The sequence below is a fragment of the Drosophila melanogaster genome, chromosome 2L (genome assembly GCF_000001215.4).
Source record: "Drosophila melanogaster chromosome 2L".
In the NCBI taxonomy this organism is placed as follows: domain Eukaryota; kingdom Metazoa; phylum Arthropoda; class Insecta; order Diptera; family Drosophilidae; genus Drosophila; species Drosophila melanogaster.
This window is the reverse complement of record NT_033779.5, coordinates 3,441,886-3,466,122: the sequence shown is the minus strand read 5'-3', so window position 1 is coordinate 3,466,122 and position 24,237 is coordinate 3,441,886. Positions and strand designations below refer to the sequence as shown.

The following is a 24,237-nucleotide window of genomic DNA, read 5'->3' as shown; positions in this document are numbered from 1 at the left end:
GCACTGCAGCTAGCATGTTCGCACTGGCACACTGCGGTCACACTGGCTTCGCTCAGCAAAATATTGCTTGGGTAATTTTTTTTTTTAGTTGCTAATTTATTGTTTTCAACGCTGTTGCACAGTGTGCAGCATAACCATTAACAATGACTTGAGACCTCTCAAACGTAAACCAATTTTTTTTTTTTTTTTGCACGTGAAACATAGTGATAACGAAGCCACAAAAGTGAAACCAACAAAAAGCGTTCCAGTAAAGTTACCATTAGATAATGAAATCGAGGATTAACGCGGTCTAAGCATGTGTAACTGAGCTCCTACGGGCGAGGAATTGCAGGTAACTAGCCCAGGAGGCACCAGGTAGCGGAGCAGGTGGCGTGGGTCGGACCGACAAGGCACTTACTTGGCCAGCGGAGTCTCACTTTTGGGCTGAAAAACGTAAACAAACAGCGGCGTGCGTACAGTCCCGGGCATAAAAATATAGCCATCATGGCCCAGACGGCATACTTGAAGGTGACACGCATCGCGATGCGCTCCGCTTCGAATCTTTCCAAACGGCGGGTGGAGGAGCTGAACTCCGGGCTCGGCGAGCTACGGCAGCTGCTGTCTTGCGTGGTCTGCTGCCAGCTGCTGGTGGATCCCTACTCGCCCAAGGGCAAGCGGTGCCAGCACAACGTGTGCCGGCTGTGTCTGCGCGGTAAGAAGCATCTGTTTCCCAGCTGCACCCAGTGCGAGGGTTGCTCCGACTTCAAGACCTACGAGGAGAACCGTATGATGGCCGCCCAGCTACTGTGCTACAAGACGCTGTGCGTCCACCTGCTCCACTCGGCATTATTTGGTGAGCTGGCCGGGATGCGGCCCCAGGTGGCCAGGGAGCTGGTGCCTCGCATCAAGCTGCCTCCCAAAACCACACAGGAGTTCATTCGCGAGGGCTCAAACATCTCCGACACTTTTGACATCTTTCTGCCCCAGCCGGATTTGCCGTTCCTCAAGGACATGCCCACATCGCTGCCCGCAGAGACGCCGCCTACGTCGGCGGTCACGACTCCGGAACTGCCCTATGATCACCACCTCAACATCAGCGACATTGAGGCGGAGGCGGCGGCCACAGCGGAGCAGGGTCACTTCTCGCCGCTTCCCCTGCTGCCCACAGGATCTCGCATGGGCATGCTCTCTCACGCCGGGCAAATAGTCATTGCCACCGAGAGCTCGGAGTCGGGCTTCATGGACCAAGCGTGGACGGATCAGGTAGACCTGTCTGGCACGGTTTCGGTGTCCAAATACACAAATAGCGGCAACAACTTTGCTGTCTCCTACGTGATGCCCACTTCTGCGACCACGAAGTTCGATCCACAGGAACTGCAAATCGGCCAGGTGGTGCAAATGGCGGACTCCACTCAGTTGGCTGTGCTGGCTGCCGTTGAGGAGACCGTCGAGACGTCCACACAGTTGACTGTGCTCTCCACCACCGTTGAAGAGACCGTTGAAACATCCACGCAGCTAGAAGTGCTTACCTCCGCTGAGGAACCCAACGAAATCTCTGATCAATTGGCTAATCTGCAAGTTGAGGAATCTGATGAGGCTCTGGTTGAAGAGACCGTTGAAGAGGCCGAAGGGACCTCAATCCCGTCAGAGGTTGTAGCTGAGCACATGGAGGAGGATCAACACTTGGATGTGCACACTTCACAGTCACCTACACAAACCGAAATGGAGGAAGCAGTGGAGGAGCATGTTGCCACAAAAACACAATTGGGTCATGTGCAAACAGAATTGCAGGATGCGGAGTCGTTGCAGAAAGATTTTGAGGACGCAAAGGCAGCGGCTGAAGAGGCGAAGGAGAAGGAGAAGGACCTGCACGCAATCAGTGCTGAGCTGCAGAAGGAGGACAGTGACGAGCCAACACTTAAGCGAAAGAGAACCCGTACTCTCAAAGCGTCACAAGCTGCCAAAATTGAGCCTGTACCGTCTGAGGTCAAGACTAAAGTGCAATCTGGAAAGGGCGCTCTTCGCAGGATTCGGGGCAAGGACAAGGAGGAAAAGGTGAAGCCTCCGAAGCCGAAGTGCCGCTGCGGTATCTCCGGCTCGAGCAATACCCTCACCACCTGCCGGAATTCCCGATGTCCTTGCTACAAGAGTTACAACAGCTGTGCCGGGTGTCATTGCGTGTGCTGCAAGAATCCGCACAAGGAGGACTACGTTGAAAGTGATGAGGACGATGATTTGGAGGATTTCGAAATGCCGAAGGACGTTCCAGAGCCGATGACTCAGTCGGAGGAGCCGGTGGTAGCTGAGCCTAGGCAGGAGGAGAACAGTATGGCGCCGCCAGACTCTTCTGCCCCCATAAGCCTAGTGCCGCTAAATAATTTGCAGCAATCCCAGCATCCTTTGGTGCTTGTTCAGAATGAGAAAGGCGAGTACCAGGGTAAGTTACCTCATCGCTGTGTTAGACCTATCTAACCCTGTTCCAATTGCAGGCTTCAATATCTTCCAGGGCAGCAAGCCCCTTGATCCGGTCACCGTTGGCTTCACTATTCGTGTCCAGCTGCAGCACACCGATGGCTTCGGTTCCCTTCCCCAGTATGCTTATATAATGCCAACAATTGACCCGCCGAATCCACCAGCTCCATCACTTTCGCCACCACCGCCTCCTGCTCCTGACAGGGAAGTCATCGAGCCACCGGCCAAGAAATTCAGGACCAGTCGAACACGCCGAGGAAGGGCCAACTTCTCGGCCCTCGACACGGTGGATGAGCTTGTCAGTGGCGGATCCAGGAGCAATTCTGCCGCTGGCGACAGATCATCGGCCACTGACAATGCCCATTCACTGTTCGAGGAGATCATGTCGGGCTCGGATGACTTGTAAGCAAGACGACTCATCCCTATATGTTTGTTTTTTTATGTGCTCAGTGATGTCCAGGTATCAATCCTTTAATAGATAATTTTTATGTACGTTATGGATGGTCGAATTCAGCACTGAATTGCATCCATAACGTGGTATCGTCTTTGATCCTCTTATCATACCCGTTATTCGTAGAGTAAAAGGGTATACTAGATGTGTTTCCGACCATGTAAAGTATATATATTCTTGATCAGGATCAATAGTCGAGTCGATCTGGCCCTGTCCGTATGAATGTCTCGATCTCAGGAACTATAAAAGCTAGAAGGTTGAGATTAAGCATATAAATTCTAGAGACATAGATGCAGCGCTTGGTTGTTTACCCATGTTGCCACGCCCACTTACCGCCCAAAACTTCCACGCCCACAATTTTAAATTTTTTCTCATTTTATTTCCCAATATCTCTTGGATATCCCAGAAAAATGATGAAATTTCGCGTTCGTATTTCCACTAGCTGAGTAACGGGTATCTGATAGTCGGGAAATTCGACTTTAGCATTCTCTCTTGTTTTTAACTTGTGGTTTCGTTATGCTATATATTCCCCCACTCAAACAACTTCCACTCAAATCAACTCCCAAATATCTTTTAGGAGCATTCTACAATCTGATTTTTGTAATCATCCAGCAAACGTTTCCAAAACTCAATTTTTTTTTAATACGTATTAAGCCAAAAGTCGTATACATAACTATTTAAAGCAATTCTGCAGCTGCAGCAAAGATAATCTATTTAAGAGTAAAGCATTAGTCAAAACTAAAGATTATTTTCGTTCAACGAACAGCGAATTATAGATTGCTTTGCCCAAAATGTGGATGCTGTGAGCTAAAAAAAACCTTTTTTTTTAATAGGCTAAGACATTTTTTTGAATAGGCTAAGACTTTTTTTGAGCATGAATTTTTTTGAGCACGTGAACCTAGGATTAAGAACAACAATTCAAGTAAGCCATATATACCCATATTATATATGCGAACATATAACTATTAAAATATTCAAATAAAAATGAGCATTGCTACTACAGAAAAATGCGCGATTTTCTTTGGGTTTCAAAACCGTTTTCGAACCGTAACACTCTTTGCCTCATGCAAGCTGCTAGTTCATGATTTCTAGAACATCGTTCCTGGGAGTGGAGTGAGTTCCATGAGTGCCTACAATGTGCTGGCCGCTTCCGCTCACTTAAGTCACTCAATCTCAATTCCGAGTTTAATCAGCAGCTCCGCGAGCAGAGTCGCCCTTAGATAAGCGGATCGCCGCCTGCGGCTCATCATTATCTTTTGATTAACGCGCCAGTCGACAGTGCGTGTTTGTTCCGAGTAGAGAACGGAGGCTGGCGCGTTTTCTTCCATTTTCCAACTGATAAGCAGAAGCTCCAGCTAATCCCCGAAAGATGAAGCCGTTGATAGTGGTCGTGCTCGTGGGCCTGATGGCAAGTGGCTGCCACATTGTTCACTCCCAGGAGCCTGGCGATGGTAAGACGAATTCCAGTCTGAGCTCTACCGGAACTAAGCCACTCATTAATGACCTTTGAGCAGCTGTGGAGCAGGAAGCCAGCGAGTCGGATGACGCACTTAAGATCAAAGAGAGTCAGGCCAGCATAGCCGCCCAGGTGGAGGCCATGCTCGTGCACTTTCAGCAGGAGGATCCGCAGGGTCTGCCCGGCGTGCCCGTGCCCGATCCGTTGGAGGTGCCCAATGTGAAGAAGAGCATGGGCATGGCCAATCTGGACATGAAGCAGGTCAAGGCGTATGGCTTGTCCAAGTTCCGCATTGATAAAATGAACCTAGACCTGAAGGAAATGAGAGTAAGTTTTCAAGTTGAATTCGAATTGGCTTGAAGTTTCCACTCCTCTGTCCTGCAGTTCAACGGTGGCCTCCAGCTGGACCAGATGCTGGTCAAGGGCCAGTACACCCTCAGTTCATTCTTTTCGAAAGCCAATGGACCCTTTACAGTAGTCCTGAAGAATGTCTATGCCGAGGCAACCGCCTTCTTGGCCGTCGAACGAGACGGTCAGCTGGCCACGGACCGCATCAAGATCGACATCACATTCTCGGACATGACAATGGACTTCCAGAACCTCGGCCTGGTGGGCAGTGTCTTTCAGAGCGTGGTGAACGGTGCGCCCAACTTGGTCTTCGACGCCATGAAGCCATTTATGCTCCAGGAGGCGGACAAAAAGCTGCGCAGCGAGATCAACGTAATGATCCAGAAAACCTTGGGCGAACGCCGACTGCCCAATTCCATAACGCCGCTGGACAGCGCCATTGCCATGGCACGCAAGATGGTTCGGCAGAAGGGCTTCGATCCGTACCACCTGCCTGATGTCAATCGCACCATGGGCGTGTTCAGTGTCCAGTTAGCACACACCTGGATCAATGGAATCTCTAGCTTCTACCGCGTGGGCAACATAACCGCTGGCATGGCCAACAAAACGGTGTCGGTCGTTCTGCAAATAGGCACCCAGCAGGTGACGGGAGCCGGCCAGTGGGAGGTGGGTGTGGGCATGATGACACGCGTCGGTCACGTACAATTTACGGTTCAGCACATACGCGCCACCGTTGGCCTGAGCCAATCCCTGGACACACGCAAGCGGGCGCAGATCACCGATCTGCAGTTTGACATGGGCAACATACAGGTGCGATGTGACGGAGCGGGAACGCTGGACTACGTCATGGAGTTTGCGGTGAACGTCATTCCCAACCTGCTGCGCTACCAGATCATGGACGCCATCGAGAACCCCATCAAGCAGCGTGTGCAGGAGAAGTTCAACACCATCGATGTGGAGCAGGTCATCAAGACCATGGCTCAGAACAACTTCAACTTTGACCCAAAGCTGTTGGGCTTGTGAGTCGTGGTAGTAAGTAAGAGAGTTATGCAATCGAATAAAGATTTATCCCTAGAACATGGGTAATCACAAGCTACTTAAAGTATACGCTATCTACATGGGCTGCGCCCTGCAGTGGAATGTGCCTAGGGGTCCTTGACACTGAAGCAGAGCAGCTGCAGACGCATGTTCCGCTTGACCCGCTCCAGAATCTCGTCCGCCTTACGCTTCTGCTCGCCACTCAGGGGCGGATTGATGGCCTCCAGCGCTTCCATGAAGTAGTTCCTTTTGCAGATTAGAAGAATTATTGAAATTCATAGGTATTTCATTTAGATCACTCACTTGGCAGTCTCATTGACGTAACCTTCCAGGGAGTCCCTCAATAGACGGATATCCACGTGGGCCTGAATCGCTCCCGTGAAGCTAAAGCGCTGGACACAGCTCATCAGACGGGCCAGCTCTTCGGATATGGTTTGCACAATGGACTCCAGGATGGGTCGCAGCAGTGCCGGTGAAATGCTGTAGATCTCGGAGTAGACACCAACCAAATTATCGCAGCACTCGTGAGCGTAAGGACGCAGCTGGCCGATCTCCATCTCGTGATCCCACTGGAAACGACCCAGATACATGGAGGGCTCGATGGTGCCGACCAGCGGATCGCCCTTATGCTCGACGTACTCCTCCAGAAGATTGGTAAAGAGCTGGTTAACCGTGTAGCGAGCAGTTTCGATTGCCAGCGTGGGCAGCGGGTAACCGTAGCGAACGAAGATGTCACCAAGGCGCGGGAAGAAGATCTTGTTGCAGTACGCATAGTTGGCCAGGCAACAGAGCATGCGCTGCTCCCAGGTCACAGCCGCTGCTCCGCCGCTTCCAGCCACCGAATCTGGCTGCTGGGCATTGGGGAATCCAAGTAGCTGCGACACATTGTGGGTGGGCGTCTCCTCGTCGTGGGAGTGGAAGGCCAGCTCCTCGATCACCGCGCTAAACGCGGATAGGAATTCTTGTAGTCGCTGTGTCACCTCTCTCTGTCCATCCGACTGCGGCTCGAGGAGATTGCCCTCCCGGGTCTCCCTTTGCATGCACACAGATTGCACCTCGTCCAGCGTTTCGATGAGCAATGTTTCCAAGGCGGCGGGTAACAATGTGGCACCTGGATATTCCTCCACGCCCAGTTCCCAGGTCTCCTGGCTGCCCAGCTTTTTGCACCGATCCGTGGCCCGTTTGAAGATAATTGAGAAGCAGAAAAGTCGCACCTCATCGATCAGTTTCTGTATGATGTCCAGCGCTTCCGAGGGCAGATCCAGGCTGATGAGCGTGGCATAGGCTATCCTCGTGAAACGCAGGCACTGCGGAATCCAGGGTAGAAACTGATGTGTTGCCGATGCGGAGCCGATGGGCCAAGCCAAGCCGCTGGACTGACGCAGGGCGCGCTGATCCGTGGCAATGAGAATGGCCAACCTCAAGTAGACACAGAACTTCTCGATGGCGTTCAAAACCATTCGCTTGAAATCCCCTGGCTTGGGATCATGAGGTCCGCGTAGCTCGCCGGTGAAGTATAGCTGGCCCAGACGCCACAAGTCCGGCAGCTGGGAGGCGGCAATGTCGCACAGTTCTTCGCAGAAGTTAACCCGATTGGGCGCCTGGCTGGAATCCCTGTTCTTTGCCTTTTCCTGGGCACCCGAATCCTTGCTGGTGTGCTGATCAAATGTCTGGCGAAATGTCCACTCCAGATATTTGGCTCTGGCCTCGATGGCATCCCAGGCGGGATCGATGTTGCGCAGTTTATCGCCAATGGGAGTTCCGCTCTGCTGCAGTTCCAGACTGATCAGCGCCTTGATGAGCTTCTTCTGTTGCTCCACGCTCTGTGGCATCTTGACCACCTTCTCGTGCAGTTGTTTCCTTATTGACAGAATCCTGTGGTCGACCTCCTCGAGCACCTTGCGGAAAATGGGAATCTCCGTCTTGCCAAAGAGGTTCTTGGCGCGCGAGTAGTCGTTAACCACAATGTCATATTCACCCGCCTTGGCACGTCTGTCCACCGAATTGGGCAGACAGAAGAGGAACTTGTGCCGCGACAGGGCGAACAGAACGGACCGCGTGGAATCCGCCTTCTCTTTGCGCACCAGCACATCCGTGAATATCTTTTGCGATTCGCTAATGGAGTCTATAAGTCGAACAATTTTAGAATTAAATATCTTAATCTATAAACCCCACTCACTCTCTATGGATGTTTCCAAGATATTTAGGGTCTCATTGCCGTGTAGCTTGACATCCTCCTGCAGCTTGTCTCGGATGTTCATCAGCGTATCGAGCTGGTCAATCACCGAGCCTGCATTGGACTTGAGGAAGGACAACTGACCTTCCTTCTGGCTCTCCACTTTCCGCTTCAAGTAGGACAGGCCCGCCTTGAGATCCTCGAAGGAGGTGGCCAGGTGATTTTCAAGCAGGAACCAGGCCGGGGAGAAGTGCTCCTGCGACAGATCCCCGCAGGCTTCGGGAAAGAGATCGCGGAGGTCCTCGGGGATCTTCTGCTCGTTACCCTCGATGGACAGCCCAAGTGGATCCTCCTGCGTCAGTCCGGATTGGGCTAGGGTGCGCCGACCCCAGGCAAAATTCTGCGAGGGCGACTCCTCGATCCACACGGCGGACTCCTTGAGCGGGCCAATGGTCTCGTGGTATGCACGAAACTGAACCGTGGACGTGCCCACTCCGCCGCTTAAAGTGGTCACTATGATATCGCCTTTTCCCTTCGCCGGACCAGTGCGTGCGATGATTTTATTGGGTGATTTCCACTCCGCCGACAGCAGACAATCTGAACCGCAGATTTTTAGACCTTACATTTTTTTTTTTTGGAAGGGAAAGTCATCAGAAAACAGAAGCTATTTGGGACAGGCTACGCCTACCAATTAGATCTTGCACTCGGGTGCCCAGGAACTCGCCGCGAATGATAACGCGGGTGCCAGGAGGACCCTCCTTCGGAGATAGCCCCGTAACCACTGGCTGCGGCGCCATCGTATGCTATATGATGCGGAAAAACTGATCAAAATGCAATAAAAACAATAGAGAACAGAACTTTATTGATGCTGCCAGTGATGGAAAACGTCCCGTCAGTGGTGAAATCTTGGCTAAGTAATCGCCAAGCTAAACAGACAGATATTTAATATAAAACTTATGTAAGAAACGGACGAGCATAAAAAGAGCTTAAAATGTATTAAATCTAAAATTAAAGATTACTTAACATATGATACCATTCAAATAAAGGCAACTTATATCAATCAAGAGTTTTAGTTCTAGCTAAGTCTCCTTGCTGAGCAGCACTGGAAGGCGCAGACCGGTCATCTCTGAACAGCTGATTGATTGTTTCCAAATCCGCCGCAGAAAAATGGATGACGTCGAACGAATTCAGAGCGAGAATGAGAATTTGCGCAAGATTCGCAATCGCCTGATGCAATGGGAGTCCAAAACGGACCCGCTGGCGGCTCTGAGTATCCAGCAAGAGGAGCACCTGGACGTCCTGACCAATCTGTGGCGCGACAGCGGACCATCGGTGAGTCGACTCCTCCTCGAATGGCAATCGTATAATTGCAACCCGACTCTTTGTAGGCACCGGCACCGACTACGCCCACCCAGGTGGGTCCTACCGATTCATCGGCAGCTGCAACTTCGCAAAGCGGCGATGACATCAGACTACCTGCGGAGGGACTCCAGAACACCAATGAGTTTCTGCTTTGGTTCGCGGACGTCAGCGCCGAGATCGAGCAACGTGGCGATGCCGACTACCACAAATACCTGCAGCAGCTGGAGCAGCGCAAAGCGGAGTGCTCCCACATGCTGGACCAGATCGCTGGGGCCATGGAGCGCCTGGGTGCCCTCTGCGACGAGTACGACTTTGTGTCGCAAAAGACCAGCGCTCTGAACACGGCCAGCGAGCAGTTGATCGAGGAGCAGGAGCGACTGCAGGAGCTGAGTCACGAGATTCAACGCCGTCTGCACTACTTCAGCCAGGTGGAGTTGCTCAACCAACGACTTCAGAGCCCCACGCTTTCGGTGGCTAGCGAAGCGTTCCGGGAGTGCCTCAACAAGATCGACGAATGCCTAAACTACATCGAGGAGAATGTGAGCTTGTCTGTTACACTTCGGTCATGTATATACTAATATCCTTCATTGTCACAGCCCAAATTCAAGGATGCGGCCGCCTACAATGTGAAGTACAGGCAGTGCCTGGCCAAAGCCTCGGGTCTGGTGCGTAACTATGTGACGAGTGTGATAAACCAGGCAACCGAGGCCACGCTCCATCCCAAGAACAATATGCCGGATGCCTCCGCTGCTCTCAAGGCACCAGATGCCGCATTCGCTCTGTACTACGGCAAATATCAAACGGCCGCGGCAAAAGTGAAGCGGGTCGCCCAGTTGATTGAGTCCCGGTCGGAACACAGCCTCGACTACGCCCAACTAATGGCGGATCTTCAACAGCACTACTTGGCGCAAAGAGCCAGCGTTATGTCGCCAGCAGTGAATCTGTCCATACAAAACGTTAAGGTGGCCCACAAAGGGGATCACTGCTCTCTCACCCGAAGCGCCTGCGCCTTTTTGGTGCATGTTTGCCAGGACGAACAGCGTTTGTTCTACCAGTTCTTCAGCACAGGAGCGCCACACCTGACGTAATACTCGTACATCTAGTTGGAAAATAGGATTGATCTCATTTTTCCCACAGGGTTTATCTGGAGGGTCTGTGCACCATTCTCTATGACACCATGCGACCCTTTATTATACATATTAATCACTTGGAAACGCTGGCGGAGATCTGCTCCATTCTACGAATTGAAATGCTGGAGGAGCATGTCCAGCAGAATCGTAAGTTTCCAGAATCCTTTTGTAATACGAGAACATTTAATTGAGTTTGTATCAATTAGCTGTTGCACTGGAAGCCTTTGCCACCATTGCGCACCAATTGCTGCAGGATGTGCAGGAGCGTTTAGTCTTCCGAGCGCATCTATATCTGCAGTCGGACATTCAGAACTTTAATCCCTCATCGGGAGATTTGGCCTACCCCGAGAAGTTGGAAATGATGGAGGTGAGTGGTTTGGGGAGTTTTCAATTGATTGAAAACTAAAATAATGCATATATTTCAGAGCATTGCCCTGTCCCTTCAAGAACCCGCCCCTTTGCGCCGCTCCGATTCTCGCAACTCCATGGTTTCCAGTGTTTCAAGTGCTGTGGAGACGGAAAGCGTGGCCACTGCCTACACGGTGAAGCAAATGAGTAAGCTTATGAAGCCTTCCAGTCCGAACAGAGTTTAATCTTAAATTTATATAGATTCCCCGGCCGATCTGCATGGCATGTGGTACCCCACAGTACGTCGGACACTGGTGTGCCTCTCAAGGCTTTACCGCTGCGTGGATCGACCCATTTTCCAAGGCCTTTCTCAGGAAGCGCTCAAGCTGTGCATCCAGAGTGTCTCTCATGCGGCTGGCAAGATATCAGCCAATAAGACGCCAATTGATGGCGAGCTCTTCGAAATCAAGCATCTCCTAATTCTGCGGGAACAGATTGCACCGTTTCGTGTGGACTTTACGGTGAAGGAAACTTCGCTGGACTTTAGCAAGGTGAAGACCGCAGCCTTTGGATTGCTGCAGAAGCGCAAACAGCTCTTTTCGATGGGTAGCAATAATGCGCTGTTGGAATTCCTTCTGGAGGGCACGCCGCAGATCAAGGAGCATTTACTCGACTCTCGCAAGGAAGTTGACCGTCAGCTCAAGTCGGTGTGCGAGAAGTACATCAAGGATGCAGTTCAAATGCTAGTGGGCCCTCTCATCACATTCCTAGAAAAGGCGCAGAGTCTGTTGGCGCAGTCCACTCCAGCCACGCCCCAATCGCCGGAGTCGACGAAAGCCAGCTACGTTCTAAGGCAAAGTCCATGGGCCAGTCCGCAGCAGATCAGCAGTATAATCCAGGAGACGCAGCGCTTGATCAAAGCCAAGCTGGCGGTGCTACAGCGGTCCATGCAGCTCTACCTAAGCAATCGTGATACAGAATTCATCATCTTCAGACCGATCCGAGTAAGCTTTAACGTTTGCCCACAAAGTATGATTAATTTATCTTTGTTTTTCTATGCAGAACAACATCATTCAATCGTTTGTAAAGCTGGAACAACTGCTGACCACCAATGGTTACTCCACAGATGATATGATCATCACGAGTTGTCCGTCGGCGGAGCAAGTTTCCATACTTTTATCCAGTGCCAGCATTTTGGCCGCCGAGGGAGTCGCCAGCTTTGCAGCAGCAGCGCGCAAAATCAGCACGTCGTCGTCAGTGGAAGGTTCCACGGTTGGCAGAAAGCTAAGCGCGATGTCCAACAAATCTGAACTTGTGGAGGAGCCAAAAGTTGAAGAAGTCGCTGGCCAGATCGAAGTGGTGCCCGCAGAAGTACAACCTCCTGCCAAGATCGAGGAGGAGGAAGTGACGGAAACGCAAACGCAGGCCAATTCCGAATAATTTGCAATGTATCTGTATAACTATAATCGTGTATCTATTTATGTAGCTAAGCCTTGTATCATATTTATCTGATTAAGATCTGTTCGCAATAGGGTCGATTCCCTTATTTCCCTTTAAAGATCCGTGTTAAAAACTATCTACGCTTTCCAAATGTAGACTTAACATTAATTTATTTTTGCTAAACCACGAAGAATGTGACGAAGTCGAAGTAAATTACCAACAAATTACAATAACGGAGTTTCATTAACATCTAATAATTGGGCAGATTTCTAGCTGCTGGTCAAGTGATGGATATGTTGAGAGCTCGCTGCGCTGCCTCCTGGGACCTAGGACAGCAGGCACTTGTCCTTGCCATTTCCCTGCTGATTGCCACCACCGCCAACAGCCACTTGCTGGGCGTTGCTTGGTGCCGGAGCTTGACGGTTGCTTTCCGCCGCGTCATCCTGCTCCATAATGGATAAGGCTAGTGCTCGTGCTAGGGCCTCGTCTTCGCTCTGCAAGTTTTCAATAATGTATTCATAAACTTTGATGAAGTCTAAAACGGTCTAGATGACTCATGACCAGTATTTCAATCATGGAGTCATAAAGTTTGATAAAGTCTAAAACGGTCTAGATGATTAGTTGAGACCAGCTTGCCAACTCACCATATTGCCCTGTATGTTTTGTACTTGTGTGGCCTGCACAGGTCGAGGTCTGGAATTGGTATTGCTGATGCTATTGCTCGCGGGCCTTCTGTTCTGCCTTCTCTCGGCCGCCTGGGCAGCCATGGATCGTGAGTCCGAGGAGGTCTTGAATATGGACTGAAATCCCCCACGGCTGGACGTTGTCGAAGATGCAGGCACTGGCTTGCAGTCGTGGTCGCTGGTGTGTCGATGACGCAGGCAAAAGTTCAAGCGACACTGCGAGCAGGTCACCGGGATGAGCTCCTTTCGCTTGCAGCCCTTGGCATTGCAGCGATTGGTGTAGATCTTCTTGCTCTCCGATTTGCACTGCTGGTCAATGTGCTGGCCAACAGTGACATCGGGCTCCACTCCGGGTGGCGTGGGCACGGGCTCCCGACACAGTGGGCAGACGGGCACCTGAACGTTCTTCTTGTAGGCTCCTGGACAGCTGTGGCGGTCGTAGCTGTAGTGAGAGGCGCAGAAGACCTTGTCGCACGAGTCGCACTTAACGGGCAGAAAATCTGGACGTGGATGGAACTTAATTCAATTAGCTTCTGCTTCCTGGTTGGCGTATGGCATTCGATCTTACCCAATCTGTTGCACGTTGCCTCACTGCAGTGCTGTCCCAAGTGTGGAAATTCCATGATTGTACTTCTCCGGTTACTGTTTTCCTCTACACTAAGCAGACACGTTGCTTCGGATGCTATATATGGTTGTTATTGGGAAAACTTCGAGAAACAAATGAGATTGTAAATGACTAAACACTTATTTCTTTTTGTTGTGTTCGGTGTGACCGTAGGGCAGGTTATGAGGAATACTCCCTTACGAAAATGCAGTGTTACAAAAATACCAGAACACCATTGCTGGCAAAAAATATATAATTAATTTAAAATTATTAATTTTAAGTTTCGTAAAAACAGTTTGAATATTCTTTTCTTGATCTACATATTTATAAATATCAACAAATCTAAATTTATGATATTGAAGATTTTAAAGCCAGTTGCTTCATCCTATTTATTACTGCACTGAAGATTTACTTTGATATTGAATCGCAGAATTCTTTCCTTTTCGAAAATATTCCAAAAAAGGTGGAAATATTCATATAATTAATCAGGCAATCTACGAATATGTACAAAACAACACCAAAATATTTACATCTATACATATTTACAAATTTATTGTTGAAATGCTCTGTTTGTCATGATACAAAATGTTTAATTGGAATATATATATATAAATACATAATTATACCAACAGTAAACAGGGAAACCCATTTCCCAATAATAATGGTATAAACTTCAATTTGGAAATTGCCAATGAGTCTTCTTCACTTTCAACTAACTAACTAGATCCATGGCTTTGTTTTAGATAATACCGAATACAATTTTTGAATGAGAATACGCAGATCCCTGGGTCTGTAGCAAACTTTCAGCTTTCTGATAATAATTACTGTGTACGAATAAAGAGATAGAGGCATTGTGAATGCATCGCGAAATGCTTGAGAGGAATCGGAAGCAGTTTCCCAAAAAATACGAGCTTCGGCGGCAAATTGCAAGATAAGTGCTTAAGGCGAAGTTGTAGCTCCAAATCGCAAGATTAAGATCGAATTTGGTCCCGCAGAATTAGTTAATAGCGCGCATAGCTGTTGGTTATGCAAAAGTTTTTGGAAATGCAACGATAATCGGAATAAAAGTTAAACGATTTCGCGGGCAAACGGAGCAAAGGCCTCCCAATAGCTGACGATCTGAAAAGCAACGAGAATCGTTAGCAATAAGTGGGTTCACGGTATGGGAATATGGCTATCTACCTGTTGCTGATGCGCCATTTGGTCTTCTATATACTTGATAATGTTTACTTTAAAGTCTTTAACTCTGGTCAATTCGAAACGCTCCATCTCACGCTTAATTTCCGCCGAAATGTCGTCGAACTGCTGCTGACAGCGCTGAACCTTTCCCTGCCACTGCAAAATTCAAAAAATGACTCATTGGGAAAATCGTAAATTACTTGCCCCACTCACCTCGTCCACTTCCTGCTGGGCCTGATCCAGCTTGTCCGCCCTATTGGCTAGCTCGAAGCGTCCACGGTTCTCACGCCGCTTGGACAACTGCATTTGTGCGTACTGCCAGTTCTGGAAAGCCTTGACGCGCTCATGAAAAATGCACTTGATGGCGCCAAACAGGCCCAGGTAATCCTTGATAAACTCGGCCAGAATGAAGAAGTCCGAATTGGCCTGCTCGGAGCGCAGTAGCTCTATCTTCTCCTCCACGTCCGCCAGGTTGGACAGCGCTCTGGAGAGGCCTGTGTGCTCCTCGCAAGTGCTCAGCATGGCCGCCGACTTGGCCACCAAGCCGGTGAGCAGCGACAGCTCACGACGCGACGTGACCAGCGATTTCATGGCATTGTGCAGCTTCTGCAGATTGGCGTCCAGGCTCTCCACCTCGGTGATCTTGTCGTCGAACCACGGATCGTTCTCGTCCATTTTGTAGGTAATCTTGTTCACAGTTTCGCCAACTTTGTTAAACAGGCGGATGACGCCGGCTCCACTGAGCGCAGAGGTATTCACTGAACGCGGCAGCTCCTGGTCGCTCTCCAGGAAGTTCATGAAATCCAGATCGACGCGCAGCACCGGATGCTGGGCGGTACGGTGGACGAATCGCTCGAGGGCCGCCCGGCGGATCTCCACCCATTCCTGGGTCATGGGCGTGCCCGGTTCGCTTTGCTGCGGGCTAATCTTCACCTTGGTGCTGCCTATGATGTTCTTGGAGGGCGCCGGCGGTATGATGCGGCCCAGCCGCATGTACTTGCCCACAAGCAGATCATGGATGCCAAGGAAATCGCTGAAGCGGCGCAGAGTACTGAACTCGCTACGCTTGAATTTGGGAATGTTCGTTTTGGTCGTTACCCTGGCGGAGGCGATAAGAATTTTGTTGTAATGCATTATGTTTTCTATGATAAGGAACTGGGTGACTCACTTGTAGGCCAAATAGGAGCCCATGCCATCGCCGATTTTCTGCGGATCCGAGACCACGATGCTGATGAAGTAGTCGCCGTCGTCGGTGAGCACTTCCTGCAGCGGCTGCAGAGGATTGGGGAATGCATTAAGACGCAAATTCATTGTGTTTCTATGGAGCAACAAGCTTTGCTGGTGGGCGGCACTCGTGACGTAGCCACAAAACCAAACAAAGCGAGCGCTGATAAAACGACCGACGACGCCCCAAAACGGGAGCTCAATTACTGGGGGCTGTCGATGCGGGCTGCTCCCGTGTTTCGTGCCCCAACTTACGTGTATATCCCCGATGCTGCTGGGACTCAAGGCCGACACGAAGAGATCACTTTCGTTGCGATCCAGAGTTACGCTGCCGGGCGCTGGCACCTCCTCCTCCTCGTCTTCCGATCCTGTGGCCGCACCGTTATTGATGTCTACCTCGGCGAAGTCGCGCGTGTGTTCCGGGCTTTCCACCTCCATTTTTGTTCGTTATGTTCCGCGTTTTTATTTTATATTAATTGTAATTATCGGAATTTTTACTCGTTTCGTTTCGGTCGCCCAGCAGTGTGACCAGACCACTGAAACAATTAGATGGTGGAAAGCTGACCGAAAGCTTTCAGTATTTAAGAGAACGTTGAAAATACTGCATGTGGAACGGTAATCACGCTTAAATTTGAAAAATACCGTTACCATCCTGGACCTTAAAAACGTACATGCAAATAGTATTATATTTAATTACTTTCCATAAATATTCGACCTCTGATATTGTAAACATTCTTGGAAGCATTGTCTTCCATAAATTAAAAAAGGTTGCTCATAATTTGTGCATTGTTTTTGATTAAGTAAATGCGGATTTAATTACTTTCAAACCAGAAACTTTTTGGCACAAACAAGAAACTCTTTTCAGCAACGAAATGGAAATTCCATTAGACTAATAAATAAAGAAGACTTATGTTCAAGTAAAAGTGTTTTGTTTGCGTAAAGAAAAAATTTAAGTAAAGTAAATTTATAATTCAAAGGCAAGTGTTGACACAACATTGCTAGATTATTAGAGCTCTAATAACTATATAAACTAAGAGGTTCTGCACCTTCTGCGACCTTACATTTCTTCTGTGGCAATCTGCATTCTGCTTAACTTTTCGACAATAAACATTTTGCCAACAACATGCACGATACTTTGTCGACATCTTGGCTGGGAGTAAGATTTCTTGCTATTTTCTGCGATTTTTCCTTTGCTTCCTTGTCGGGGCATATTTTTATGCGGAAAATTTTCAATTTTTGCAATTGCAACTTTCTGTTGCCGCTGCTTGTTTTTCCAGCTCTTGGTCTCCCCCTAGTTTTTTGGCGACTTTTGTTTAAATTATGCATACAGAAGTGTCGCAGCCACTTAGGAGAAGACAGGAGAGGTAAAGGGTGGAAAAGTGGGGTGAAGTGGGGAAAAGTGTGGAAAGTGGGAAAAGTTTGTCAGCGCTTGGCCAGTCACTGTGGATTTTCCGCATGAGAAATACTTTTAACACTTTCTGTTTGCCTTTTCAAGCAAATTGAAAACGAAAATAAAGGATTATAGGGTCAGGTTTTGAGCGGGCCAACCCGCCAGATTTATAACCCACCCAGATGTCTGGCCTTATCTCTTCACCAACACCACCCCCCCCCCCCCCCCCCCCACGTCACGATAAAAATCCTTTTACACTTTATTAATTTCACTCCCCTTTGCCCGTTGCCTTTGATGATCTGCCATTTCCTTGCGCCGTAAACTTTTTCGCGAATTCACTCGACGCACTTGAGCCTTGTCACCGGCATTATCCTCTTCCACATCAGCGGTTTGTGATTAATAAAGGCATGCGGTTTAATTGCCAGCGAGCTGACTTTAATGGTAAACGGTCGCCGGGCTAGGGGGTACAGTGAAGCCTGGCGAAGTGCGAAGCACTGCTGAGTGAGCACTGAACGGGCATTAACTAGAGTCACTTAATTATCCAGGTTGTTCACCAGCTAAGCGCGTTTGGACTTAAATCCAACCAGTTAACAGGCTGATAACAACAGCGATAGGAAATTTCAGCTATTTGATAAATGTTTTATATGCGAGTCATAAAAAAGTTGCACAAGATTAGGGATTAAAGTGTTAACTCATTGATTAGAATAAGTTAGACGCATTATAAGTGCGATAAATAAAGGTTAAAAATAAGACTTTACTCAAATGTATTAAGTATATGACAACTTCCATAAGAATTTACCATTTCTTATATAAGATATGTATCAAATTCCCAACAATTCCGAAGTGCATTTTTTTATCTATTTTTATCAATGCATTTTTCGCCCTTCCAACCGAGTCATAAACGCCCACTTAACCACATAAATCATCATTATAAGCATATTTGCAGACCAACTCGCGGAGACCTCAGTGCTAATTACGGCCATTTGGGGAGGAGTCGGAAAGGGTTACGTAAGTGAAGATGAAGCCAGCTAGCCACGATATCCAGCCAGCGATAATGTTTGTCAACAAACCGGTGGGAAAAAGTTGTACATCGCAGGGGCGTGACCACGGCCAAGTTAAGAGAAGCAGCCAGACGGGTGATAAAATCGAGACAACCAGACCAGCAGACACTTGTTAACTGGTAATTAGCTCTGCACATTTGTCATTCTGGCCAAAAGTGTCTCACAAGTTTACTAACTTACAGTGGAATCCTTAATTTGGAAAAAACATTTATTTTGCTCAAAATCTTATCATCTCAAATCTCATTGTTAGTTTCTCGCGCATCGTAGGCTTTACTGTAATCCAAAACCAAATCGTTAATCACTCTCTTGACCTCCGTGGCGAAGATAAAGTCCAAGTGACCCCATGTGGAATCGGGCACCTCGTGAAGCAGTGCCAAATTGGGCAGAAGATCGGGCAGACGGGAGATGTCCTGCTTATTGGCCGATCCATCAGCCAAGCCATAGTATAAGTACAGCTCGGAGGTGATCTTGGTGAGATCATATGCCGGAGGCTCTGACACGCCGTAGTATTCCAGGTTTCTCTTGCTGCCCCAATCGTACAAACGGAAATCGTTGGAGGCGTAGGACTGAATGTAGTGAATGGCCTGGTTTGAGGAGACTCCAGCGGGATGGGTTTCGGCAATTTGCGGGAGCAGAGTCTGCAATTAGTTGGATTCATATAAAGTTCACTCCATGGTAACTCCATCACTCACCTGGTTAAGGTTGCCGATTTCGGGACCTCCCCAGAGGATGGCCAAGGTTTTGCAGTAGCTGAGCATGATCGGCTGATTGCTGCATGTGGTGTCCAGTACTCGCTGGATGAACGCGTTCTGGGGCAGCAAAACCTGGTTTTCCAGCAGCGTGGAGCCAATGCCATGGTGACCAAACAGCGGAGCTGTGCTCACAATGAGTCCCTCTGTGGAGTTGCCCATGTAGACGGGCGGTGCGAGCATGTGCGCCGTCTTGATCTTGGCATTGTACTCCGGCCGGTAGGAACCCATCACGAAGAAGGAAGTGCATCCCTGGGAATGGCCGACGTAGTGCAGCGACTGTTGACCCGTCTCAGCCAGGATGTAGTCAATCGTGGCGGGCAAATCGATGGAGCCAATCTCGTGCCAGCTAAACTTCCAGAAGTACGGATGCTTCACGTTCAGCCGGGTGTTGTTTCTCGAATAGATGTTGCCACGGGCGTTGCCTAGCCAGACATCGTAGCCGGCATCTGCGTAGTTGTACGGCAGCGCATCCTCCGGCCCATTGAGCAGGAAGCAATCCGAGCAGCTGAACAGCCCGTGCATGATGAGGACCACCGGGCGCGATGCCTCCGACTCCCCCTCGTTGCCATTGCTATTCAGCTTGGGGGAGTGGGGAATGCGGAACACATTCAGCACATAGCCGTCCGGGGTCTCAACAAAATGCGATTCGGCCGGGTAGCCGTGCTCCGCAATGCGCTCCGCCTGCAATGAAAATGCAACTTGAATCGCCGCTCCAAATGGGTGTGCAATTTAAGCATAGCTTTAAATTTCACTATGCACTTCTCATCAAGAAACTCCATGCTTTATGTGTTTGACTTCAAATTGATAGTAACATCAAGTTACGTAACTGGGCACAAATATCTTTAAAACTTAGTTAGATGGTCCAATTCAGTGATTCAGTAACCCACCGAAGTCTTGAGCCGTTTGAAGGGTATATCTATGAAAGGATCAAAGTCGTCAGCAGCTCCTGCTGAAGCCACGATGGCCAAGATAGTTAGCACTTTGGCCAGCATTTCTGGCTGAACTTTTGGCTGCGAGGACGGTCGTGCGACTAAGTGTGTGCGCAAATAGCTATTGATCAAGTTTAGTTGAATCTAATCTGAAGTGGGGCTATTTATTAGTGTTTCCTTGATACCAGAAAAGCGTCGCGTAAATCCAAGATTCCAAGATTTATATACTTTTCGCTGTCCATTCGGCTTGTTCAAGGCGATTATCGCAAATCGATATGCTCGCCCAAGGGGGTGGTTGAGTTTAATTATTTTATTGCTTTTAAAAGCAATAAACCTAATGCAATTACTGGGTACTCGAAGGTAGGTAAGACTTGAGTTAAATTTAAACAATTAAGAGAGCAACACAGGTCCCCAAGTGGAAGCACATGATATAATCATATTTTAGAGCTGCCTCATTAATTCACTTATTTAACGACTTAAGCACCATTGGGCTAACACCTAATAAAATCGCTGAACCTGTTTGTTTACTTCGACTCATAAAAAGCTGTAATATTACTGTTCATAAATTTAAGCATAAATTTAAACCTAACTTTAGCTCAACCACAAACTGAAAAGTAACCATGATTTTTGGGCGTATGCACGCAAACATTAATTAGCCTGTTCACTATTCGGCGAATTCCTTGAATCCTTTTATGCGACAATACAATGCCCCACCCCACTTCCACCCCATCTACCCATTCCACCTTTTCATCCTTTCCCAATCAGACTGAAATTGCAGAACACGCCTATCAACGAGTTGCGCCTGACTTGCTGCGATTTTTGCATTATGTCAGTGAATTGTAATGCGGCAGATAGCTGAATGGCTGAGGGGGCTGATGGGGGCAGGTGGAGTCGAGTGGGCGGTCCAGTGGGTGGCACTTTCCATGGCGAGCAAATGGGGGGCGATGGCGGTGGAGCCACCGAGATTGGCATTAAGCGTGGCGAAAGCCACAAATTGCGAGCATCGATGACGGTCGTTCTGCACGAGCTGCCTGCTCAAAGTCTTTTTACACTGAGCAAAACTAGTGGCAGACAGAAGCGGTAAGCACTTGAAACTAAAATTAAATTTGTCAGAGAAGCTAAAAAATGAGGTTTTTGCACTACACTACTGATTTGATAATACTTCAAATAGCTTCAAGTGCGCATGAATTTTCGTTCAGTGTAGGATTCTTTGCTGGCCCTGTCTACGGGTGATATGTGTGTATACGAATGGTGCATTGTCACGGCAAAGTTGGCGCCGTCGGAAATTCAGAGGAAGGAGCGATAAACCGAACCAAACGTAAATGCGGTTCATTGAAATTACGTGAAGTGCAAGGGGTTTTTTCTCTTTAAACCCCTGCAGCGTAACGAAAAGTACATTTCTCGACAACCCAAATAAATAGCAGCAATAAAAGAAATAAAAATATAATTAAAAAATTAAAAACAAGACAATATTTCATTACTCCACACTTCTGTGACATACAAACCACATTCAATTGAGTTCTGCAGCTTTAATTTCCTTAAAGTTTGATTTTCAGAGCAAGGGATGTGGCACAGAAAAAAGTCCATGTTTTTTTTTTTTAGATAATTGCCGCATAGAAGAAGTGCTGCACAATTATTCGTTGCCTTTTCCAGCTCGTTTGCCAAATGGTTTTGTGGTGTCTTCGGCATCTCGGTTTGCGTTCGGTTTGCTCGGCACTTTCCACTCTCCACTTGTGGAATTCAATTAAACAACTTAATTGGCTGCCTGATGAGCACCGACTGTCTGCTAAAAATGCATTTCGATTGCATAAAGCATTTCGTATCTGGGCCCAAAACCATTTGCCATCCTCAGCCACATCGTGACTTATCTTAAATCTGAAGTTACGCTGCGCCACGTTCAACCACCCACAGATACATACATATACATATATATACATATATCCACCGATTTAGCCAAGTGTTAGGTGACAGTCGACGTGGATAGCGAAAAACAATAACGATGGCTATAACAACGTTGTCATCGATGTGTCAAGTTTGCGTTAATGGCCAAGTCAAAAGGCCACTTGCGAGACATCTGCTGAGTCAAAGCAACCTGCCCTTAGCATTTTTACTTGTATCTTAACGTGCATTTTTTTGTATCTTCAGAGTTCAGGGCAAAGTTGAATGTCAAGTTTGCACATGGACTTACAAGCGTTTGTCTGCGATTATGCCATACTAATCGGCAGATATAAACAATGGATGGAGTTTTTGCAAAATAAAATAGGAGATGGTAATAGATATGGATATTGGCCATCCGCTGAACCTGAAAATTGATTTGTTTTGATGAATTATTTTCGTTTGAATATGAATAGAGCACTAATTTGAGCTAACATTTTAATTGAATGTGTTAATTCAACTAAATTTGATTGATCTGAATACTTTCAATCATCTCTAATTGCATAGCTTTGAACATTAAAAATGACGATCCAGTGGCAACTTGCAGCTGCAACGATAACGATTGCATCAAGTTGCATGCGAGATATGAAAATGCAATATTTCCACTAGAATAAATCCACCGACTTCCCCTAAACTCCTGCTATTCAAAAACGAGTGCGAGTATGCATTTTGCATGCTGAACATTTTTTTTTTGCTGCCTGCTTGCAATTGACAAGCACAATAAATTGTGAAATATGGCTGTTGCCTCGCCGGCTCATCCGTATCTTCGTCCTGGAACCTCATCATCGCAGGATGAAAATATTAAAATGTATCTATATGGGCGAGCGTGTGAATGAAAAATAAATATGTGCGATAGAACGGATAGAAAGTCTGCTTTCGAATAGGAGTTTTATTATATACTCTTGCAGATTAAGTCGTGGATTGATTGCCTTTACCTGTATATGCAAGTAAAACATGAATATTCCAAATAAAATACAGAACATCAATCTAATTTAAAGAAAATAAAAGAAAATAGTTGAGGTATCTCAGAAACAACTTCAAATATGTGAGCACTTACTTAAAATATCTTTTTCAAAGATATTAAATCAGTTTATTTCGTAGAATCAGCAACTTGAAAGTGCTATTATGGCAGAGTAAAGCTGTTGGGACACATAAATTCAGAAATCCAACAGGAAGGAAGGAAATCTCCAGCACTTTGGCACGCGTTGCAAGAATAAATTGCAAGTGAAAAGTATTTATTTTGGTATCATCCATTCCATTTTAGAGATTGATTTTTCATAGCTGCCTGCCTACACATGCATGGTAAATACTTGCATACATTAAATTGCATTTTATATGTGCATACTCCGGCAAACCCGATTGTCCATCACCATCAGCACCACACGAGGTGTCGTGACCTGTCGTCAGCGGTGGACAGCGGGACAGGTGGTCGGATGGACAAATGGACAGGTGACCACGGTGCGGAAAGGCAAGCCAAACATGTGTCCGGCTTTAATTATGTCACAACATTAGCGGGGGAGGTACGGACTGGTGGCCAACATCATGATATGGCATTGTTGGTTTGAAAAACATGCTCTATACGCATATGCTTGAATTCTGTTTTCTGATTGAATACGATCTGATTATGTTGATATGTACGATTGGAAATCCATCAAGGATATCTTCGTTTCACTTCTATTTAATTAACGTTTTTTCGTTGATTTCGTTTAGCCTGTGAGTCCAGTTTAGAAACAATTGGCACAGCTCGAAGTGGTCGATGCTGCGTTTTGTTGGTTTTTGCCACTTATGCCACCGCTGTGTTGGCAACTCGCGCCACGCCCCCAGCGCCCTTACGCCCACCGCTGCATAAACAGCAGCAACTAACTCATGCAAAACCAATTAGGTGCGGTTGTTTCGCATCGCAACATCAACACGACGATGCATTGTACCCGCCAGCCCCAGGCCCCACTCCCTAACCCCCCACCCCCCCCCCCTCCCTGGCCAGTATATTTTAACCAACTTTTAATTATTGCAACGTACGCTGGCGTTTTCAGTGTGCCCCGTAAACGGTTTGAGCGAAAAATGCAGCTGGGAAATGTATCACTTTCGTGTTGGGTTTTTCATTCGGTTTTTGCTGTTGATTTTTAATAATCTGCAATCTCGAATCCGCTTCTTGGCCAACTCTCGTCTCATCTGCTCATTAACGGGAAGCGCAGCTCATGCATCGCATTTTGAGAGGCAAAGTGCACTCCAAAAATATTCTAAACTTAAAAACCATTTAGTCATTAAAAATAGTTAAAA

At 47.7% G+C, this 24,237-nt stretch overlaps 7 protein-coding genes and 1 non-coding gene across 10 annotated transcripts, besides 1 other annotated feature; 4 read left to right on the top strand and 4 right to left on the bottom strand.

Moving 5' to 3' along the window:
* The first annotated feature begins 10 nt into the window (after positions 1–10).
* On the top strand, positions 11–3,905 carry msl-2 (male-specific lethal 2). Of its 2 annotated transcripts, NM_164536.2 has the most exons (3): positions 11–71; positions 205–2,416; positions 2,469–3,905. In NM_164536.2, exons 2-3 carry the CDS (start codon positions 484–486, stop codon positions 2,855–2,857), a joined length of 2,322 nt encoding a protein of 773 aa, NP_722907.1. In that variant the 5' UTR covers positions 11–71; positions 205–483; the 3' UTR covers positions 2,858–3,905. The 2 variants fall into 2 exon arrangements, with proteins under 2 accessions (NP_722907.1, NP_523467.1); NM_078743.5 differs by having other exon boundaries at positions 11–2,416.
* On the top strand, positions 2,723–2,833 carry mir-4971 (mir-4971 stem loop). Its single transcript, NR_047879.1, has one exon. It is a non-coding gene; the product is annotated as a mir-4971 precursor RNA (primary transcript).
* Positions 3,057–3,411: a mobile genetic element.
* Positions 3,906–4,170: 265 nt separating the features above from the next.
* Positions 4,171–5,801, top strand: CG3246 (uncharacterized protein). The gene is made up of 3 exons (NM_134937.3): positions 4,171–4,353; positions 4,417–4,685; positions 4,743–5,801. The coding sequence occupies exons 1-3, from the start codon at positions 4,272–4,274 to the stop codon at positions 5,727–5,729; spliced, it is 1,338 nt and encodes a 445-aa protein (NP_608781.2). The 5' UTR covers positions 4,171–4,271; the 3' UTR covers positions 5,730–5,801.
* Sec5 (Secretory 5) lies at positions 5,756–8,821 on the bottom strand. Its single transcript, NM_134936.3, has 4 exons — positions 8,609–8,821; positions 7,924–8,538; positions 6,048–7,869; positions 5,756–5,990 (listed from the first exon to the last, which is right to left on the bottom strand). The coding sequence occupies exons 1-4, from the start codon at positions 8,715–8,717 to the stop codon at positions 5,852–5,854; spliced, it is 2,685 nt and encodes an 894-aa protein (NP_608780.1). The 5' UTR covers positions 8,718–8,821; the 3' UTR covers positions 5,756–5,851.
* A 237-nt stretch (positions 8,822–9,058) lies between these two features.
* On the top strand, positions 9,059–12,426 carry Cog3 (Component of oligomeric golgi complex 3). The gene is made up of 8 exons (NM_134935.3): positions 9,059–9,252; positions 9,309–9,821; positions 9,879–10,366; positions 10,420–10,559; positions 10,619–10,779; positions 10,838–10,967; positions 11,022–11,764; positions 11,823–12,426. The coding sequence occupies exons 1-8, from the start codon at positions 9,088–9,090 to the stop codon at positions 12,198–12,200; spliced, it is 2,718 nt and encodes a 905-aa protein (NP_608779.1). The 5' UTR covers positions 9,059–9,087; the 3' UTR covers positions 12,201–12,426.
* Positions 12,368–13,657, bottom strand: CG12795 (uncharacterized protein). The gene is made up of 3 exons (NM_001103604.2): positions 13,452–13,657; positions 12,845–13,383; positions 12,368–12,694 (listed from the first exon to the last, which is right to left on the bottom strand). Exons 1-3 carry the CDS (start codon positions 13,504–13,506, stop codon positions 12,527–12,529), a joined length of 762 nt encoding a protein of 253 aa, NP_001097074.1. The 5' UTR covers positions 13,507–13,657; the 3' UTR covers positions 12,368–12,526.
* A 359-nt stretch (positions 13,658–14,016) lies between these two features.
* On the bottom strand, positions 14,017–16,440 carry Snx1 (Sorting nexin 1). Of its 2 annotated transcripts, none has more exons than NM_134933.2 (5): positions 16,146–16,440; positions 15,835–15,938; positions 14,880–15,765; positions 14,670–14,822; positions 14,017–14,606 (listed from the first exon to the last, which is right to left on the bottom strand). In NM_134933.2, exons 1-5 carry the CDS (start codon positions 16,326–16,328, stop codon positions 14,556–14,558), a joined length of 1,377 nt encoding a protein of 458 aa, NP_608777.1. In that variant the 5' UTR covers positions 16,329–16,440; the 3' UTR covers positions 14,017–14,555. The 2 variants fall into 2 exon arrangements, with proteins under 2 accessions (NP_608777.1, NP_001285586.1); NM_001298657.1 differs by having other exon boundaries at positions 14,670–14,816.
* A 2,093-nt stretch (positions 16,441–18,533) lies between these two features.
* On the bottom strand, positions 18,534–20,131 carry CG2772 (uncharacterized protein). Its single transcript, NM_134932.3, has 3 exons — positions 19,981–20,131; positions 19,034–19,774; positions 18,534–18,979 (listed from the first exon to the last, which is right to left on the bottom strand). The coding sequence occupies exons 1-3, from the start codon at positions 20,083–20,085 to the stop codon at positions 18,575–18,577; spliced, it is 1,251 nt and encodes a 416-aa protein (NP_608776.1). The 5' UTR covers positions 20,086–20,131; the 3' UTR covers positions 18,534–18,574.
* Positions 20,132–24,237: the final 4,106 nt, after the last annotated feature.

Bases quoted from the DNA above. Each gene is read 5' to 3' on its own strand.
- msl-2 (NM_164536.2), top strand. From the start codon at position 484: ATGGCCCAGACGGCATACTTGAAGGTGACACGCATCGCGATGCGCTCC. The intron at 2,417-2,468 runs GTAAGTTACCTC...TTCCAATTGCAG, and splicing joins TGAGAAAGGCGAGTACCAGG to GCTTCAATATCTTCCAGGGC.
- CG2772 (NM_134932.3), bottom strand. From the start codon at position 20,085: ATGCTGGCCAAAGTGCTAACTATCTTGGCCATCGTGGCTTCAGCAGGA. The intron at 19,775-19,980 runs GTGGGTTACTGA...TTTTCATTGCAG, and splicing joins TCAAACGGCTCAAGACTTCG to GCGGAGCGCATTGCGGAGCA. The intron at 18,980-19,033 runs GTGAGTGATGGA...AACTAATTGCAG, and splicing joins AAATCGGCAACCTTAACCAG to ACTCTGCTCCCGCAAATTGC.
- Cog3 (NM_134935.3), top strand. From the start codon at position 9,088: ATGGATGACGTCGAACGAATTCAGAGCGAGAATGAGAATTTGCGCAAG. The intron at 9,253-9,308 runs GTGAGTCGACTC...GACTCTTTGTAG, and splicing joins GGCGCGACAGCGGACCATCG to GCACCGGCACCGACTACGCC. The intron at 9,822-9,878 runs GTGAGCTTGTCT...TCATTGTCACAG, and splicing joins TAAACTACATCGAGGAGAAT to CCCAAATTCAAGGATGCGGC.
- Snx1 (NM_134933.2), bottom strand. From the start codon at position 16,328: ATGGAGGTGGAAAGCCCGGAACACACGCGCGACTTCGCCGAGGTAGAC. The intron at 15,766-15,834 runs GTGAGTCACCCA...CGCCTCCGCCAG, and splicing joins GGCTCCTATTTGGCCTACAA to GGTAACGACCAAAACGAACA. The intron at 14,823-14,879 runs GTGAGTGGGGCA...TGAATTTTGCAG, and splicing joins CCCAGCAGGAAGTGGACGAG to TGGCAGGGAAAGGTTCAGCG.
- CG3246 (NM_134937.3), top strand. From the start codon at position 4,272: ATGAAGCCGTTGATAGTGGTCGTGCTCGTGGGCCTGATGGCAAGTGGC. The intron at 4,354-4,416 runs GTAAGACGAATT...ACCTTTGAGCAG, and splicing joins CTCCCAGGAGCCTGGCGATG to CTGTGGAGCAGGAAGCCAGC. The intron at 4,686-4,742 runs GTAAGTTTTCAA...TCTGTCCTGCAG, and splicing joins TAGACCTGAAGGAAATGAGA to TTCAACGGTGGCCTCCAGCT.
- Sec5 (NM_134936.3), bottom strand. From the start codon at position 8,717: ATGGCGCCGCAGCCAGTGGTTACGGGGCTATCTCCGAAGGAGGGTCCT. The intron at 8,539-8,608 runs GTAGGCGTAGCC...AAAAAATGTAAG, and splicing joins CCGAGTGCAAGATCTAATTG to GTCTAAAAATCTGCGGTTCA. The intron at 5,991-6,047 runs GTGAGTGATCTA...AATCTGCAAAAG, and splicing joins TACGTCAATGAGACTGCCAA to GAACTACTTCATGGAAGCGC.
- CG12795 (NM_001103604.2), bottom strand. From the start codon at position 13,506: ATGGAATTTCCACACTTGGGACAGCACTGCAGTGAGGCAACGTGCAAC. The intron at 13,384-13,451 runs GTAAGATCGAAT...ATCCACGTCCAG, and splicing joins GGCAACGTGCAACAGATTGG to ATTTTCTGCCCGTTAAGTGC. The intron at 12,695-12,844 runs GTGAGTTGGCAA...GAAAACTTGCAG, and splicing joins AAAACATACAGGGCAATATG to AGCGAAGACGAGGCCCTAGC.